At 41.5% G+C, this 20702-nt stretch overlaps 1 protein-coding gene across 1 annotated transcript in view; it reads right to left on the reverse strand.

Annotated features, from left to right (window-relative positions):
• LOC118390918 (kin of IRRE-like protein 3) overlaps positions 1-20702 on the reverse strand; it is a 264822-nt gene that overhangs the window by 23378 nt on the left and 220742 nt on the right. The window contains exons 7-9 of the mRNA XM_035781736.1: positions 8793-8941; positions 8117-8244; positions 4022-4148 (exon numbers count right to left, since the gene is read on the reverse strand). Of these exons, the coding sequence (XP_035637629.1) occupies positions 4022-4148; positions 8117-8244; positions 8793-8941 (404 nt within the window). The remainder of the gene's footprint in view (positions 1-4021; positions 4149-8116; positions 8245-8792; positions 8942-20702) is intronic.

Here is a 20702-nt window from a genome sequence, read left to right on the forward strand (position 1 = left end):
TACAGAAGGACAACCATCTCTGCGGCACTCCACCGATCAGGGCTTCACGGACTACAGGGGGGAATCTCCTTCTCCGTGGTCGACGTAAGACATTGAAGCGTGTTAACCCTCGCAAAGTTGTCGGCCTAGACGGCATCCCTAGCCACGTCCACAGAACATGCGCAGGCAAGCTGCCTGCTGTGTTTACAGACATATTCAATCAATCCCTATCCCAGTCTGCTGATCCCACAGGCTTCAAGAGGGCCACCAATGTTCCTGTTCCCAAGAAAGCTAAGGAAACTGAGCTAAACGACTATCGCTCCGTAGCACTCACTTCTGTTAATCATTAAGTGCTTTGAGAGACTAGCCAAGGATCATATCACCTCCACCCTACCGGACACCCTAGAACCACTCCAATATTTTTACCGCCCCAATAAGTCCACAGACGACGCAATTGCAATCACACTGCCCTAACCCATCTGGATAAGAGGAATACCTATGTAAGAATATTGTTCATCGATTACAGCTCAGCATTTAATAACAAACTTGTAAGCTATCTGTAAATACGAATACATTGTTTGCCAATGAAGCTCATCAGTCTGTGTTGGTAATCCTGTCGAACGCTGCATTTTTAAAAGGGTATTGTGTAGTGGCGCTGCATAAGTGTGGCTTTCCACTTTCTGGAGGATCAAGCTTTGAAATCATTGGAATTAGAGTATGATAGCTAAAGCGATGGAGGAAACACCTGTCTCCGGATTACATCTTCAAACTAAGGGCAACCGTGGCATGGCATTCCTAACAGGGAGACGTGTCCATGCACAATGATGTATACAGGTAAGATAGTCAAGTGTCAGCTAGCTACATTTTTAGATATTACACGTTTTCTAATTTTGACTGAAAGTGTTTTAATTTCAAGCTAAAGTGTATTGTTAGCTAGCTAGCTAACGTTAGCTGGCTGGCTCCCTAGCTGATGTTATAATTCGTTTCCCAGAGCCATTTTCTGTTCTAGTTAGATAACATTGAACATGGTTGGTTAGCTCCCAGCAATTTGGCATTGTTGGCACTGTTCATTGTTGTTTAACTAGCTGGCTGGCTCGTTAGCTAACGTTACGTGACGCGTGTACAAAACCTGTTAAATATGGCCAGTGTCAGTAAACATATGCAAGAAAGCATAATGAAATTATAGCCAGCAGAGCTGGTTTGGCTGTTTTCATGCTATCCAGAGGTTAAAAAAATCATCATTCAGAGCGTCAAGTGTGTGATTCGAGAGTGAAACAAGATGGGCGGGTTTAAGGTGAGGGTGTGAACGATGCTGAATGGGTGTAGACGAAGAAGAGCTCTTCACTAGATAGCAAAACATTGAAAGGCGATTTTCTCAAAAGTGAGTTTACAAGTTGATCAAATTTCAATGCAGAATTACTTTTCCATTGTTCCTCAAATGCAGTGTATGATATATAATTTTGCAGCTCTGTGTCTCCACATTTATCTAATGTAAAAAACACAATTTCAAATTGTGCTGCATAAGATCGATTCCAGGTGGTGAGTCACATGTCAGCTCTGCTTCTAGATCCTAAGCGACTTTGCAGTATTTTGTTTTTTTTCTGTATTATTTCTTACATTATTATCCCCAGATTTTTTGTGTGTTATTACATACAGCTGGTAGGAACTTTTGGATATCAGAGCGGCGATAACTCACCAGCATTTACGACCAGGAATACGACTTGGAATACGAATTGGATCCTTTGTTCGTACCTCCAAGGGCAATTTAGCTTATTCCAGAGGCTGCTCCAAAACACCACTTGCAGAGAAGAGGTATTTGGAGTGGACTTCTCGTCCGACTCAGGAGGAGTGCACACCATCCACTGCTACCGAATATGTTACTCGCTAATGTTCAGTCTCTGGATAATGAAGTAGAGGAGCTCAGGGCGACGATCTCCTTCCAGAGAGACATCAGGGATTGTAACATACTTTCTTTCTCTCTCCGGGAAGAAGAAAGGCGAGGGTGTATGTTTCATGATTCCCTACTCATGGTGTGATTGTGATAACATACAGAAACTCAAGTCCTTTTGTTCACCCGACCTGGAATACGTCACAATCAAATGCCAACCGTATTACCTCCTGAGAGAATTCTCTCCGGTTATAGTCACAGCCGTGTATATTCCCTCTCAAGCAGATACCACGACGTCCCTCAAAGAACTACACTGGACTTTATGCAAACTGGAAATCACATATTCTGAGGCCGCATTTATTGTAGCCGGGGATTTTAAGATCAAATGTTTCATATGAGGCGACAGTACAGAATGTCACCTTTTATTTTAGTGTATTTTCATACATATCTGTTTTACTGTTAAAAAATGAATGCACTTTATTTATCTAGTTCCCCCATTTGAAGAAGTATTTGGACAAATTCATCTATAGTTTATTAAAGTGTAAAGTAATCAAAGGTTTAGTATTTAGCTCCATATTCCTAGCATGCAATGACCACATCAAGCTTATGGCTCTACAAACTTGTTGGATGCATTTGCAGTTTGTTTTGGTTGTGTTTCAGATTTAATTTGCCCAATATGAACTGAATGATGTATTGTGTAATTTTGGAGTCACTTTTATTGTATATAAAATATGTTTTTGAACACTTTTAGATGAATGTGATTGCTACCATATTTATCGATAATAATGAATTAATTGTGTATACTGATGAGTGAAAAAGTTACAGAGGAACAAAGATCATACCACCCAAATAATGTAATCTCCCCTGTGTAATGGTGACATTATATTTTGGTGGCATGATCTTTGTGCATCTGTAATTCTCTCACTCATCATTATTCATGAATCATTCATGATTATCCGTAATCACTGTAGCATCCACATTAATGTAGAAGTGTTCAGAAACATATTCTATTCTTATTTACAATAAAAGTGACTCCAAATTGACACAATACATATTTTACCATTCATTTTTATTGGACACAACATAATCTGAAACACAACCAAAACTACAAATTCATCCAGCAAGTTTGTAGAGTCAGAAGCTTGATGTAGTCATTGTGTGTGAGGAATATGGGACCAAATACTACAGTTTTGAGTAAATGTAATACACTATAATTATCTGGATTATTTGTCTCATTTTGTCTGTCATAGTTGAAGTGTACCTATGAGGAAAATTACAGGCCTCTCTCATCTTTTTAAGTGGGAGAACTTGCACAATTGGTGGCTGACTAAATCATTTTTTGCCCCACTGTATGTATGAAAATACCCTCAAATATAAGGTGACATTCTGAACTTTCACCTCATACAATTTTTTGTATATTTCATATACAAAAAGACGGAGTATAGAATCAAATGAAATGTTTTAGCTTCAGTGTCCAAATACATATGTAGGGGAGTGCATCTATAATAGGAGTAGGGTTGAGCGATATTAATAATAATAATAATAATAATATGATAGTATCAGGTATCAATGATGATTGACGGCCATCTTGATATGACAGATGATAGCATTACATCTAAACAGTTACAGTTAATTTTTACTTACTAAGTTACAGTCCTTGCTGTGATCAAATCCATGCTTTTATTCTCCCAGTTAAAAGCAAACTACACTATGACCTATGACCCCCTGATATTGACACCACTATTGTAAATATGTCTCTGCTTTTACTTTTTTTTCCCAGAGTCCAGCTAGCCTGAAACATGTCCCTGAGCTTGGAACAGCTTCCACATTCCACTGGGCAAAAACTAGTTGAATGAATGTCGTTTCCACATAATTTCAACCCCAAAATGTTTTGTGATGAGGTTAAATCAATGTGGAAAACTGATTTGATTTTTAAAAGGCCAATTATTGAAGGGAATTTAGTTTTTCGTCACCCAACTTTTAACCTAAATCCAATGACATGGTGAATTTTTTTGTTGATTTCATGTTGAATTCATATTAGTTGACAACTTAACCGAATGTAAATTAAAATTAGACGTTGAACTGACGTCTTTGCCCAGTGCGATCCAGCTTGGAAATGAATTTGGCATTAATCCTGATGTGAAGTGCACTTACCATTCACAGTGAGTGACACTTCCTTTTCTCCAGCTCCAACTCGGGGGACCACCGCCCGGCATACGTACTTCCCAGCATCATCCTGCCTCACCGCCTTGAGCGTCAGGATGTTGTCATTGCTAAGCACCTGTGGACGGTCACGAAAGGTCAGGTTGGGTTAAAGGTCAAAAGTCAGGCAGGTGATAAAACGCTTGTCTCTGAACCCAAGACTGCAGCCGAGTACCGTCCAATCCTCAAATAAGCCCATCACAATTAACTCTCACCAAAAGGAGAGTGTTGGCAGCATCTGCAAAGCCACTTGAGCCACTGCTTTAATAAACAGCATAAAAGTGTATGATAACTCAATAATATCAACATAAACTGCATGGGTGGAATTGCCTATATGACGGACAGAAAGCAGTGGACCATCTAAAACATATATATTTTCAACCAAATCCATTATGAAAGTCAAATCAAATCAAAGTTTATTTGTCACCTTCTATGCTATAGAATACAATTGAATAGAATACCGGTAAAATTGAATATAATTAATGTTAGAATAAAACAGTAGAGGATAGGACAGGATATAATAGAATTGAATAGAATGCAAACATTTAAAAGAATAGAAACAGAACAGAAAAACATACAGTGCCTTGGGAAAGTATTCAGACCCTTTGACTTTTTCCACATTTTGTTACGTTACAGCCTTATTCTAAAATTGATTAAAAAGTTATTTTCCTCATCAATCTACACACAACACACCATAATGTGTTTTTTAGACATTTTTGCAATTGTAAAAAACTTAAATATCACATTGACATAATTATTTAGACCCTTTGCAATGAGAATCAAAATTGAGCTCAGGTGCATCCTGTTTCCATTGATCATCCTTGATAGCGAAATGCTTGTGCTTCTAGTTCTGACAATGCAGTAGTAACCAACGAGTAATTTACCTAACAATGCCACAACTGCTACCTTATACACAGAAGTGTAAAGGGAAAAATAACATGTACATAAAGACATATGAATGAGTGAAGGTACAGAACGGCATAGGCAAGATGCAGTAGATGGTATCGAGTACAGTATATACATATGAGATGAGTAATGTAGGGTATGTAAACATTATATTAAGTGGCATTGTTTAAAGTGGCTAGTGATACATTTTTTTACATCAATTTCCATTATTAAAGTGGCTGGAGTTGAGTCAGTATGTTGGCAGCAGCCACTCAATGTTAGTGGTGGCTGTTTAACAGTCTGATGGCCTTGAGATAGAAGCTGTTTTTCAGTCTCTCAGTCCCTGGTGGTGTAGGTGTCCTGGAGGGCAGGTAGTTTGCCCCCGGTGATGAGTTGTACAGACCTCACTACCCTCTGGAGAGCCATACGGTTGTGGGTGGAGCAGTTGCCGTACCAGGCGGTGATACAGCCCAACAGGATGCTCTCGATTGTGCATCTGTAAAAGTTTGTGAGTGCTTTTGGTGACAAGCCAAATTTCTTTAGCCTCCTGAGGGTGCAGAGGCACTGCTGCGCCATCTTCACAAAACTGTCTGTGTGGGTGGACCAATTCAGTTTGTCCGTGATGTGTACGCCGAGGAACTTACAATTTACTACCCTCTCCACTACTGTCCCGTCAATATGGATAGGGGGGTGCACACTCTGCTGTTTCCCGAAGTCCACGATCATCTCCTTTGTTTTGTTGACGTTGAGTGTGAGGTTATTTTCCTGACACCACACTCCGAGGGCCCTCACCTCCTCCCTGTAGGCCGTCTCGTCTTTGTTGGTAATCAAGCCTACCACTGTAGTGTTGTCCGCAAACTTGATGATTGAGTTGGAGACGTGCATGGCCACACAGTCGTGGGTGAACAGGGAGTACAGGAGAGGGCTCGGAACGCACCCTTGTGGAGCACCAGTGTTGAGGATCAGCGGGGTGGAGATGTTGTTACCTACTCTCACCACCTGGGGGCAGCCCGTCAGGAAGTCCAGTACCCAGTTGCACAGGGCGGGGTCGAGACCCAGGGTCTCGAACTTGATGACGAGCTTGGAGGGCACTATGGTGTTAAATGCCGAGCTGTAGTCGATGAACAGCATTCTCACGTAGGTATTCCCCTTGTCCAGATGGGTTAGGGCAGTGTGCAGTGTGGTTGCGATTGCGTCGTCTGTGGACCTATTTGGGTGGTAAGCAAATTGGAGTGGGTCTAGGGTGTCAGTTAGGGTGGAGGTGATATGGTCCTTGACTAGTCTCTCAAAGCACTTCATGATGACGGAAGTGAGTGCTACGGGGCGGTAGTCGTTTAGCTCAGTTACCTTAGCTTTCTTGGGAACAGGAACAATGGTGGCCCTATTGAAGCATGAGGGAACAGTAGACTGGGATAAGGATTGATTGAATATGTCTGTAAACCCACCAGCCAGCTGGTCTGCACATGCTCTGAGGACGTTTAAATGTTTTACTCACATCGGCTGCAGTGAAGGAGAGTGCGCATGTTTTGGTAGCGGGCTGTGTCAGTGGCACTGTATTGTCTTCAAAGCGAGCAAAGAAGTTATTTAGTCTGTCTGGGAGCAAGACATCCTGGTCCGCAAGGTGGCTGGTTTTCTACTTGTAATCCGTAATTGACTGTAGACCCTGCCACATAACTCTTGTGTCTGAGCCGTTGAATTGCGACTCTACTTTGTCTCTATACTGACGCTTAGCTTGTTTTGATTGCCTTGTGGAGGGAATAGCTACACTGTTTGTATTCGGTCATGTTTCTGGTCACATTTCCCTGGTTAAAAGCAGTGGTTCGGCTCTCAGTTTCACGCGAATGCTGCCATCAATCCACGGTTTCTGGTTTGGGAATGTTTTAATCGTTGCTATGGGAACGACATCATCAATGCACTTTCTAATGAACTCGCTCACCGAATCAGCGTATTCGTCAATGTTGTTGTTGGACGCAATGCGAAACATATCCCAATCCACTTGTTCGAAGCAGTCTTAAAGCGTGGAATCAGATTGGTCGGACCAGCGTTGAACAGACCTGAGCGCGGAAGCTTCCTGTTTTAGTTTCTGTCTGTAGGCTGGAAGCAACAAAATGGAGTCGTGGTCAGCTTTTCCGAAAGGAGGGTGAGGGAGGGCCTTTCATGCATCGTGGAAGTTAGAATAACAATGATCCAGGGATTTACCAGCCCTGGTTGTACAATAGATATGCTGATAGAATTTAGGGAGTCTTGTTTTCAGATGAGCCTTGTTAAAATCCCCAGCTACAATGAATGCAGCCTCAGGATATGTGGTTTCCAGTTTGCATAGAGTCAAATAAAGTTTGTTCAGGGCCATCGATGTGTCTGCTTGGGGGGGAATATATACGGCTGTGATTATAATTGAAGAGAATTCTCTTGGTAGATAATGTGGTCGACATTTGATTGTGAGGAATTCTAGGTCAGGTGAACAGAAGGACTTGAGTTCCTGTATGTTGTTATGATCACACCACGTCTCGTTAATCATAAGGCATACCCCCCCCGCCCCTCTTCTTACCAGAAAGATGCTTGTTTCTTTCGGCGCGATGCGTGAAGAAACCATTATATGTATAACTCTCCAGATAAACCTGGATTCAAATAAACACTTTAGATTCCCTAGAATAACTCATTTTTATATGCACCATAATAATGTTATTTTGGTTTGTACACAGTCAGACATTACATGGTATAGAAAGTAAAACGTTAGTTTAGTACACGAGGAAACTATATCTCTGATCTTTCTATCTGGTCATAATCACTGATTCAGATTCCCATCCACCCTCTGGTGGTATGGATAAATTGTTATTATGTCTCCAGAGAAACATAGATTAAAATAAAGGGTCGGATCTATCAAATTACAATAGACGAAATGAAGTGTTTTTGTCTGGTGTCAAAATTACCCCAAAGGACGATATATATTTTTTTTAAGTCCATATTGATACAGAAGCACCAAACAATAATTTATATTTATTAAGAACAAGATGATTGGCAAAGTGCTATGATAAAAATGTGCCTCTGGGCTCAAAATAACCAGAGTCGGTAGTATGAGGGTTAAGGGTTAATGGGTCTTGCACAATAAGCAACTGGAAATACAAGCAAAATAAAAAGGATGATGGTGATTACAATGCCTACCACTCCAGAGCCACGTTTCATCCACACAATGGTGAGGGAGGGGTTTCCTGTCCAGGCACAGTTGAAGATAGCATCTGATCCCTGGTCCACCTGTAGGGACTGTGGCTCAGCAGCCATTCTGGGCCCATCTGGAACCACAGGAACAGAAATAGTTACACTTGATTTGGATAGTCCCCTATAGGTGATCTACAGATACTTAAGCTTCCAGTATCAACAAACAAATAATTGCAACTCTGTTGATACACAACAACTTGCTGGGGTTAGGGTAAGGGCTAGGGTTGAGTGTATGATTTGCGTGAGAGAAAGGGTAAGGTTGGGGTTAGGTCTAGTGTTAGGGTAAGGATTAAGGTTAGAGAAAGGATTTAGTGGATAGTTAGTTGAAATGTTGTTGACAGTTAGTTAACATCTACAAACCTTCTATTTGGGACTGTCCATGTAGTGGTAGATGTGATTCGTAGTGTCTGTAGCTAGCTAGTTTTGGTTCCTTGGTCTGTTTGCTTGGGGACTACTCACAGTAGTGTGCGTGTGTGTGTGTGTGTGTGTGTGTGTGTGTGTGTGTGTGTGTGTGTGTGTGTGTGTGTGTGTGTGTGTGTGTGTGTGTGTGTGTGTGTGTGTGTGTGTGTGTGTGTGTGTGTGTGTGTGTGCTTGCACATGTTGCTTGCGGATTACTACTCACAGTAGACATCCACGTTCCTGCTGATGTTGGTGCTGCCCAGCGCATTGGTGACCTCACAGGAGACGGGCTCTGTGAAGAACGAGTGGTCCACGATGACCTCATAGGTGTCACCTGACACCTGTCTGATGACGCTGCCCCCTTTGGCCCATCTGAATATACAACAGAGTAGGTTGAAGTTAGACCTAGATGCTGATCTTGGGTCAGTTTAGCATTTTCCCCACCAATGGTTAATTAGGATTAGGGGAGGGGAAGCTGAACTGTACCTGAAGCTGCCTCTGGATGCTGATATTGGGTCGGTTTTGCATTTCCTCACTTATGATTTAAAGGGGCAATCTGCTGTTGCTCCATCCATTTTTGGATTTATAAATTAATGATACTGTATGTACCCATTCATTCTTGAAGAATATTACTTATAAATGCTTCATGAGATTCTGTACCCCATCTGAACCCAAAATACACAATGTTCGTAAACAAAGTAAACGTAAAATAGCCTCCAAACATGGCTCAAACTATAATGTTGATATTATCGATGGTCAGTCCTTGCATCCATAGCTCTGTCTATGAATTTAAGAGTGGTTACAATTATCCAGCCCATACCTCATCTTCGGGGAAGATGGTGAAGTTGCCCATAGATTCTGATCTTTTCAGCATCTATGGTCAACTTCACTGTCTTTCCTGTTGTGACCACTCTGGCAGGAAGTTTAGGATCAGATCTAGGATCAGCTTTCCCTCCCCCAATCCTATACTTAAAGGGGAAATCCACAGTTGAAAAAATAACAAAGCGTTTCCCCTTGCTGTTTCGGTAAAAAGCTGAGGTAAGGAACTGGAGAAATGTAAGCACTCTTAAATTCATAGACGGTTATGATTTGGGTGGGGGAGGGGAAGCTGATCCTAGATTTGTACCTAAGGGCCACTTCAGCCCAGAGTGGTTACAACTGGGAAGAGGGAAGACAATGTGGGCTATGAAATCCAACCAGCAGCCCCTTTGGAGGTGGACATGAAAGACCAGTGTCTGTGTCACAAATGGCACACAATTCCCTGCATAGTGCACTACTTTTGACCAGGGCACATAGGGAATGGCGTGCTATCTGGGACTCAGCCAGTTAAAACGTGTTGCATTCGAGTGCAATTTACTCCGGTGTTCTGGGCTTCGCCAAGCATAGTGAAACAACAAAAGAAGAGGTGGCTTTTGTTTTGTTTCGGTGCATTGCTTTTATCTCTTCTTCGTTTGAGCATATTCATGTGCTGCTTGTTGTCAACAAAGGGAGTGCTTGAGGAGGGCTTTAGAATATAGGTTTTCTCATTTTGTCTCTGTCATTCACACGCTTTGATGCCGAAGTCATTATAATGGGGTATAAATAAATTGGCTGTGCAAAGGACCTTGCCCGGCACATGCATATCTCACCGCAGGGCCAGTAATAGGTAGATCAAGCACCTGAACAAACAAACTATTGTTTACAATGACAGATGGAGGTGGGGGGGGTAAGGGAAAAGTACACAGGACCCAGTTCAGAATAAATACGATGAACAATTATGCAGGCTAGGCTATACATCAGGATAAAACATAACTTTAGGATTCGGAGTGAAAAGAGCGACAAATCATACATTTAAACATTTTTTTTTATTTCACCTTTATTTAACCAGGTAGACTAGTTGAGAACAAGTTCTCAAGTTCTCATTTGCAACTGCAACCTGGCCAAGATAAAGCATAGCAGTTTGAACAGACAACAACACAGAGTTACACATGGAGTAAACAATTAACAAGTCAATAACACAGTTGGAAAAAAAAGAAAAAAAAGAGAGTCTATATACATTGTGTGCAAAAGGCATGAGGAGGTAGGCAATAATTAAAATTTTGCAGATTAACACTGGAGTGATAAATGTTGGGCGTGCGGGTGCAGGCAGCGAACGGTTGAAAAGCATGCATTTGGTTTTACTAGCGTTTAAGAGCAGTTGGAGGCCAGTGGAGTGTTGTATGGCATTGAAGCTTGTTTGGAGGTTAGATAGCACAGTGTCCAAGGACGGGCCGGAAGTATACAGAATGGTGTTGTCTGCGTAGAGGTGGATCAGGGAATCGCCTGCCGCAAGAGCAACATCATTGATATATACAGAGAAAAGAGTCGGCCCGAGAATTGAACCCTGTGGCACCCCCATAGAGACTGCCAGAGGACCGGACAGCATGCCCTCCGATTTGAAACACTGAACTCTGTCTGCAAAGTAGTTGGTGAACCAGGCAAGGCAGTCATCAGAAAATCAGAGGCTACTGAGTCTGCCGATAAGAATATGGTGATTGACAGGGTCGAAAGCCTTGGCAAGGTCGATGAAGACGCCTGCACAGTACTGCCTTTTATCGATGGCGGTTATGATATCATTTAGTACCTTGAGCGTGGCTGAGGTGCACCCGTGACCGGCTCGGAAACCAGATTGCACAGCGGAGAAGGTACGGTGGGATTCGAGATGGTCAGTGACCTGTTTGTTGACTTGGCTTTCGAAGACCTTTGATAGGCAGGGCAGGATGGATATAGGTCTGTAACAGTTTGAGTCCAGGGTGTCTCCCCCTTTGAAGAGGGGAATACTGCGGCGGCTTTCCAATCCTTGGGGATCTCAGACGATATGAAAGAGAGCTTGAACAGGCTGGTAATAGGGGTTGCGACAATGGCGGCGGATAGTTTCAGAAATAGAGGGTCCAGATTGTCAAGTCCAGCTGAATTGTACGGGTCCAGGTTTTGCTATCTGGATTTGGGTAAAGGAGAACCTGGAGAGGCTTGGGCGAGTAGCTGCGGTGGGGGCGGAGCTGTTGGCTGAGGTTGGAGTAGCTAGGTGGAAGGCATGGCCAGCCGTTGAGAAATGCTTGTTGAAGTTTTCGATAATCATGGATTTATCGGTGGTGACCGTGTTACCGAGCTTCAGTGCAGTGGGCAGCTGGGAGGAGGTGCTCTTGTTCTCCATGGACTTCAGTGTCCCAGAACTTTTTGGAGTTGGAGCTACAGGATGCAAATTTCTGCCTGAAGAAGCTGGCCTTTGCTTTCCTGACTGACTGCGTGTATTGGTTCCCGACTTCCCTGAACAGTTGCATATCGCGGGGACTATTCGATGCTATTGCAGTCCGCCACATAATTAACTAGGACGGACATATTTGAAAATAAAATGTGCTGTTGTTTTTTAACAATGCACTGTTTGTTGTGTGTAATGCTATGGTAGAAAAGATGGCCTGGTTATAGATGTCAACATTTAGATAATAAGATTATAAACCAGCAGAACATTTTTAGTGAATACAGACAACACAGACATATACTATCTTTCGAATTCTTGTCAAAACCAAATACAGACATTCACGAAAAGTCCTGTTTTCATTTTCTCATGTGTATTATGTTCAATTGTTGTAAATCTATGCCTATGTCACAAATGACACCCTATTCCATATATAGTGCACTACATTTGACCAGAGCCTTATGGGCCCTAGTCAAATGTATTGCACTACATTTGACCAGAGCCTTATGGGCCCTAGTCAAATGTATTGCACTACATAGGGAATAGGGTACCATTTGGTAAGCAGACTGCATGTACTGTTGTAGAACACACTATTCACTTTCGATGCACCATCCAGGCCCGCATTGACATTCCCTTCCAGAAACATTTCTCAATTGTGGAATGTCCATATAAAAGTTTCATCTAGCATTCAAATCAAAGATACAGGTAACTGCCAAATTAAAGGAAACACCAACAGGAACTCTTAATAGAGCGTTGGCCCACCATGAGCCAGAACAGCTTCAATGCACCTTGGTATAGAACTCTACTGGGGGGATTCGACAGCTTCAATGCACCGTGTCTGGAATTCTATTGGAGGGATGCAAAACTATTCTTCCACGAGAAATTCCATCATTTGGTGTTTTGTTGATGGTGGTTAAAAACGCTGCTCCAGAATCTCCCATAAGAGTTCAATTGGGTTGAGATCTGGTGACTGACGGCCACGGCATATGTGTTACATAATTTTCAATCTCATCAAACCATTAATTGACCACTCCTTCCCTGTGGATGGGGACATTGTCATCCCATAGCCATGGCAGCTAAAATAATGGCCTGCCCAGCATTTGTATACCCAAAGCATGATGGGATATTAATTGCTTAATTAACTCAGGAACCACATGTGTGGAAACACCTGCCATAAATATACTTTGTATCCCTCATTTACTCAAGTGTTTTCATTATATAGGTAGTTACCTGTAGATCGGGTGTACACAGGATGCGATCCAAATGACACCCTATTTCCAATATAGCGCACAACATTTAACTGGAGCCCAATAGGTTTCCCTATGGGCCCTGGTCAAAAGTAATGCACAATAGAGGGATCGGATGAGATTTGGGACAAACCCACAGAAGCGATGCAATACGTACAAGCTAGACACCAGGTGCCATATGACAGTCTGCCATTTTGCGAAAGACATTTCATCACAGTGTTGAAAGGGATCGTGACAGCATTGAAGGGGATCAAAGTAAACCAAATCGCCTATGAGTCAGAAAATATTTTACGGCCTTACCATGGCACTCGAAAAACACATCTTGAAAATGGCAAAGACGAACTCCAAAAGGAGGATGCTGTCTGCTGTCAATGTTTCTTCAATTTGAATGAGCGTTCGCTCTGTTCTCTCTCAAGCCTCTGAATGTCAGATTCAGAACAGATCAGAGCTACATGTCTGACGCCAATCCTTTCCCAGTCACTTCTGAATTATTCAGTAACAATCGTATACATGAGCACTGCTTTTGAACATGTAACCCCACGTAACGGTATGCACGAAGGAATCAATTTAGCTTTTTTGAGTTTCTGAAGTGCTATTCATGTTTTCTATGATCTTCTGCTGTACAATTTGAATGCAAGGTGTCGCACACGCACACTCACACACTCACGCATGTTCACACACACTCCTCCCAGAGGGACCCTGTTGCATAAAACAATAACGATCAAATTAGTTCATGTCGATACACATAGAGAGCAATTTCTGTTCAAATCACCCACGTTCTCATCAAACAGCTGACAAGCTGAACTAAATCTGCACAATTGAGCCTTTTCCTCAGACACCTCAGAAGTGACAAATTAGGAACCACAAATTGCCCTTCGACAAAAACAACAGCAGCAGTGACACCAGAAACCCCCATGAGGATAAGGAGCGTACTTTGTTTGCAAGCGAAACCATCTCATTCGCATCCCTGCCCACTTTATCCTATCTCTCTCTCTCGCTTTCTTTCTTTCTTTCTCTGCAGCTTTATTATAAGCAAAAAGTTGCTAATGGAGTAAGCTGCAGGACCACTCCCCCCTCTCAACTCTGTGCTGTCATTCAACCAGATGGCCTGCATCTCTCCCAAAATGGACCATCCCCTCTTCAGAGTTTATTTATCTTTCTGTAAGGTGATCTCATCTCCCTCCTTAATGTTTTTCTCTTCTCCCAATTGAGCTTGAATGAAAGACCACCTGGGCTACAGCTCAAATTGCACCCTATTCCCTAGATATTGCACAACATTTGACCAGGGCCCATATGGTTCTGGTCAAACAAAGTGAACTATATAGAGAAAGGGAGCCATTATGGACGCAGCCTGGAGTATTATATATTAATCTCCAAACCATTAGGTCTCCCCACGCTTCCAAACCACCACTTCCTCTGAGTAAAAGGTCTGGAGCGTCTGAGATATAAGATACCTCCCTATTCCTATCCCTCCTTAGCCCTACATCCAGATTCCAAGCCCAACCTCATAGCATCGACAGCTTCCTGCTCCGACCTCTCAGGCATCGGAAGAACACTCCTCATTTCACAAGGAAAATGGTAGCTCTCTGGTGATCAATAGCCAAGCATTGGCTAAAGCCCTATTCACAGAGGTATTACTAGAGAAGATTGTGTATGTAATTATTACCCCATAATGTCCGTTATTCCAGATGACGACATGGAAGGGCTACATTTTTTCCCAAACTGCCCCCTGTAATTTGTTCTTTTTTTTTCAATAAATTGACAGTTATGACGGAAGCCTGTAGGTTTTTATTCTAGGCATGAAGATTAATGAACATGTCCAGGCAATTACAGGCTTCACCGGTAACTCGAGCTTGGCTTTCAAATTTCTAAACCATACCAAGCCATCTTTGGTATAGTGTTGACATACTATTTGGATTGAGGAAGTGTGATCATAATCATTAGGATATATTAGCGATCCGCAGTAGGAAGACGTCCTAAATGCCCCCCAGTCTGCAGATGTGAGCTAAACAGCACTTGAGATGTGTTTTTAGGCGATGGATGAGAGAGTGAACTTGTCATTTCCAAAAGCTTTGCTCAGTTGTAATGTCGCTTTGCAATCCAACAGCAAGGGTTGCATATAAATACTTACTTATTCATTTGGCAATGTTCAATTCATTGGCACAAAACGTATAAACAAAAGCATTCACTGTGAATGTTGATACATGTAGGCCATTCATATATAGGCTATGCGCAGCGCATCAATTTATCAAATCAGTTATTGCTTTCTTGCTCAAACTGTGAGCAACACCTGTCAAACATTTTTTTTTTACTTCGATATGCACGGGAAGTTTTTTCCGGCTGGAATTATTACTCTCCTGCTATTTAGAAATAACCGACATGGCAGATTCGGAGGGACTTAAATTACAGATGTGGTGATTTGTGCTCATGCACATAATTACATAACCCTATCTCCCCCAGTAAAATGAATCCCATGCAAATAGGGTGTAATAAGAGGGCATTAAGAAGGCAGCGAGAAACAAGCCTGTCTGTATGCAGCTTTACGGCATGTAGCTTAGTGGTTAGAACATTGGGCCAGTAACCGAAAGGTTGCTGGACTGAATCCCGAGCTGACAAGGTAAAAATCTGTCGTTCTGCCCCTGAGCAAGTCAGTTAACCCATTGTTCCCTGGCTGCTGAATATGTCGATTAAGGCAGTCCCCCGCACCTCTCTGATTCAGAGGAGTTGAGTTAAATGCGGAAGACACATTTCAGTTGAATGCATTCAGTTATACAACTGACTAGGTATTTCCCTTTAAAGAGAATAGATAGTAGTGATGTGTCCAAAATTGCACCCTATTCCCTGTTTTAGCGCACTACTTTTGACCATAGTTAATCAACCCTATGAGTTTCATTGTGGGCCCTGGTCAAAAGTAGTGCACTAAATAGGGTGCCATTTAGGACAGAGGCAGAGGAGTACAGAGGAGGAGGTGAGGATTTTTGCATCAAGTCTGGGCCCTGCTGTGTCTTCTACAGTAGATTCCCATTCTCTCCTCTATCTCCTGGGTTGGGAGGGCTGTGGACTTCTGCCTGTGTGACCAATCCCACACGCTCTCTGTCCATTTCATCACGATGCTGGGAAAGGTTCTTCTATCTCTACAGTCACAGTGCTAACTGTCATTCATAGCTCTTTTTTAGGTTACTGCCTATACCTCGGAAAGGGGGATACCCAGTCAGTTGTACAACTGAATTCATTCAACTGAAATGTGTCTTCCACATTTAGTCCAACCCCTCTGAGTCAGAGAGGTGCAGGGGGCTGCCATAATCAACACCCACAGCGTGCGGGGAACCATGGGTTAAATGCCTTGCTCAGGATCAGAACAACAGATTTTTACCTCATCAGATCAGGGATTTGATCCAGCAACCTTTTGGTTACTGGCCCAATGCGCTAACCACTAGTACAGTGATAAGGTGGCTATTGTGGGAACTACTTCAGAGGTGTACAATAACTTTTCCAATTGTTTGGTTGCCTAAAATGAATGCACACCAGAACAATCTTTGCCAATCTGAGGCAAGTATTCAAAAATGCAGTGGTATAAGTGTAACTTTTAATTGTCCTAAACAGCTGTTATTTGCTCACTGCCTATACCTGAGCCCTTACCGTTAACCCCTTAAAACTAAACGTTCCCAAAGTAAACCGCCTATTTCTCAGGACCAGATGCTAGAATATGCATATAATTGACAGCTTAGGATAGAAAACACTCTAAAGTTTCCAAAACTGTAAAAATATTGTCTGTGAGTATAACAGAACTGATATTGCAGGCGAAATCCTGAGAAAAATCTAATCAGGAAGTGACTCTTATTTTGAAACCCCTGTCTTTCTATGCATCCCTATTGCCCATTGAAAGGGATATCAACCAGATTCCTTTTTCTGTGGCTTCCCTAAGGTGTCTACAGCCTTTAGACATAGTTTCAGGCCTTTATTTTGTGTCAGTGGCCAGCTGAGGGCTTTCAGAGTGATTCTTGCATAAAAGACAGAGGTAATCATTATCCCTCTCGGTCCTACTGAAAAGCCAATTGTCCCGGTTAATATATTATCGAATAGATATTTGAAAAACACCTTGAGGATTGATTATAAAAAACGTTTGCCATGTTTCTGTCGATATTATGGACATAAATCGGCATTGTCGTGACCGCTATTTCTGGTGGATTTTTCGACATAACGTAACCTACAAAAGGAGGTATTGTGGGTATAACAATCATCTTTATGGAAAAAAAGGAACATTTGCTGTCTAACTGGGAGTCTCGTCAGTGAAAACATCCGAAGATCATCAAAGGTAAACGGTTAATTTGATTGCTTTTCTGATTTTCGTGACCAAGCTTCCTGCTACTAGCTGGACATAATGCTATGCTAGGTTATCGATAAACATACACAAACGCTTGTCTTGCTTTGGCTGTAAAGCATCATTTCAAAATCTGAGATGACAGAGTGATTAACAAAAGGCTAAGCTGTGTTTCACTATATTTCACTTGTGATTTCATGAATATGAATATTTTCTAGTAATATGTTTTGACCGTTGCGCTATACTAATTTGTGAAGTTGATGACAATTCTCCCGGATCCGGGATGGGTAGTTCCAAGAATTAAGTAAGTATCTTTCATATACACACTAGAGCAAATCTCAACTTACTAAGTCAAATTGTCACTCAGTCATGCATTTCCGGCAAAAAGGGGACGTCCTAAGGACATTAGGAGATGTTACACAAGGTCCCTTTTAGGGTTTGTGCAATGCGTTCTCTCAATGACCTTCTAAAAACGTTCTAGGAACATTAAAACCTCTTGGGGTTAGGGGGCAGAATTTTCACTTTTGTATAAATAGCGTGCCCAATTTCAACTTCCCGCTACTCATGCCAAGAATATAAGATATGCATATTATTCATAGATTTGGATAGAAAACACTCGAATCATGTCTGTGATTATAACAGAACTTATGTAGCAGGCAAAACCTTGAGGAATAAAACAGTTCAGATTTTTTTTTGCCTCTCTCTGTTCCCTGACTTGTTATTGCCAAGGAATATTTCTTAGGAACTTGTTTTCAGTTCCTACCGCTTCCACTGGATGTCACCAGTCTTTGGAATTTGGTTGAGGTTATTCCTTTGTGCAATGAAGATGTAGGCCAACTAGGAACTGGGTACACTTTTGTGAGTTGCGCAAGATGTGAAAAGTGGCGCTGGTTTGTTTTCATTCCTGTATTGAATACAGATTGCCCCGTCTACAATTTGATCGATTATTAACGTTTAAAAATACCTAAAGTTGCATTTTTTATAATTTGAAATATTTTGGAAAAGTTCATAGGCAACTTTTGAAATATTTTGTAGTGATGTTGCATTTTTGTAAGCTGTTTTTTTCTGCATCAAACGCGCTTTATAAATGGACATTTTGGATATACATTTTGGTCCTTCTGTAGCTCAGTTGGTAGAGCATGGCGCTTGTAACGCCAGGGTAGTGGGTTTGATTCCCGGGACCACCCATACGTAGAATGTATGCACACATGACTGTAAGTCGCTTTGGATAAAAGCGTCTGCTAAATGGCATATATTATTATTATTATTATATATTATGGATATACAGTGCCCAATTTTTCAGTTTTTGATTTGTTAAAAAAGTTTGAAATATCCAATAAATGTCGTTCCACTTCATGATTGTGTCCCACTTGTTGTTGATTCTTCACAAAAAAATACAGTTTTATATCTTTATGTTTGAAGCCTGAAATGTGGCAAAAGGTCACAAAGTTCAAGGGGGCCAAATACTTTCTCAAAGGCACTGTATATGGATGGAATGAATCGAACAAAAGGACCAAATGTGATGTTTATGGGACATATTGGAGTGCCAACAAAAGAAGCTCGTCAAAGGTAATGCATGTTTTATATTTTATCTCAGCGTTTTGTGTAGAGCCTTCAGGGTTGAAATATGCTAACTCCTTTGTTTACTGCTGGTGCAGATGTGCAGGCTATCAGATAATAGCTTCTTATGCTTTCGCCAAAAGCATTTTTAAAATCTGACATGTTGGCTGGATTCACAACGAGTGTAGCTTTAATTGAGTGTCTTACATGTGTGATTTAATGAAAGTTTGAATTTTATAGTATTTTATTGGAATCTGGCACTCTGCATTTTCCCTGGCAATTGGCCAGTTGAGACATTTGCGTCCCATCTATCCCTAACCAGTTTTAAAACATGATGTTATACTCAACACGATAAATGGACTTTCAGTATAGGCCTCAGTTTGGTCGCAGTATAAAGTCATTAAAAAGTGGTCCATGACACAACGTCCAGAGAATGTCCTAAAATCATTCTTGGGGATATCCTGGGAACAAACCGGGAACAAGACAAAACCTTGACAGGAGCATAAAACAGTATTCTGAGCACTATGTTTCGGGGACATCGTAACTATTCATTTTTGTTTGCAGGGTTGATGTCAATGGGAGACTTATGCTGCATTCGTAATCAAGTGGAAGGTGGGAATTTACCCATTTTAAGTCGTAAATATCCTATCAGAACGCAAAATATCAGCTTGATTTACTCCAATGTAAACACTATATAGCATATATAACATGGTTAAAGCTATAGTTTTGATGCCATGGATGGTCAGTCCTGCACCCATAGCTCTGTTTATGAATTTGAGAGCAGTAACATTTCTCCAGCCCTATCCCTTAGCTTTTTTGCAAAAACAAAGAGTACACTTATTTATTTTTTCAGCTACTGATTGTCTCTTGAAGGGGAAGGATTTTCAATTTGGCTAGGATTCTCTTGTAAATTGACTTTGGTCAAAAATATTTGTGGTCTTCAAGGGGAAGTTCAGTATTTCAGTACCGCTGCCCCTATCACTCACAGTGATGTTTAGCTGACATTTTAAATGGCTGTTTAAAACAAACCAAATAATGGATTAAAGTTTCTCCTGGCCTATAGACTAAATTGATGATATAACACAGAAAAATCATGCTGTCTCCTCAGCGTGAGTTTTTTAAAAGTGTGTGATGTCAGAATGCGCTCACTGTTCCAAAATGTGATTGTTACGCAACAGGACAGTTAACATGTGCTGCCTGCAAACCAAGGCAAATTGCCTACTAATTATCTATTAAAATATGTTTAATCTGGTCTATTTCAAGTTATTTGCAAACAACAGTTTGAAATGAGGTGCGTTCTGCCTCCTCATTAATTCAAGTAGTTGTCACTCATTTCACTGTTGCAGACAATTTACGTATGAGGCATGTTATGCAAATGTAAGATTAGGATTAGCTAGATGAGCCGGACAAATTTCTCTCTTTGATGAGAGCCCAAAGAGTGGTTCCCAAGGTCAAGTATGCAGACATTTTCTCTAGTCAGAATAGAAATATAAACTTTTTTCCCCTGGTGTCTGCATTGCTTTTATTGTTGTTTTCCTTACATTGTTTAAGGATGAATATCATGCTTGGGTCCAGGAATCATGCGGGCCATGGGAAAATTCAAATTAAATAGGAATTGTGATATTCACGGCACGGCAAAGCCATGCAATGGAAAAGCACCATAAGAGCTTTGCACACTTGGATTAGACAATATTTGCAAGTTATATACAGTTGAAGTAGGAAGTTTACATACACTTACAGTTGTAGTTGGAAGTTTAAAAACACTTAGGTTGGAGTCATGAGTTTGAGTTT

This window comes from Oncorhynchus keta, chromosome 12, assembly GCF_023373465.1.
Source record: "Oncorhynchus keta strain PuntledgeMale-10-30-2019 chromosome 12, Oket_V2, whole genome shotgun sequence".
NCBI lineage: Eukaryota > Metazoa > Chordata > Actinopteri > Salmoniformes > Salmonidae > Oncorhynchus > Oncorhynchus keta.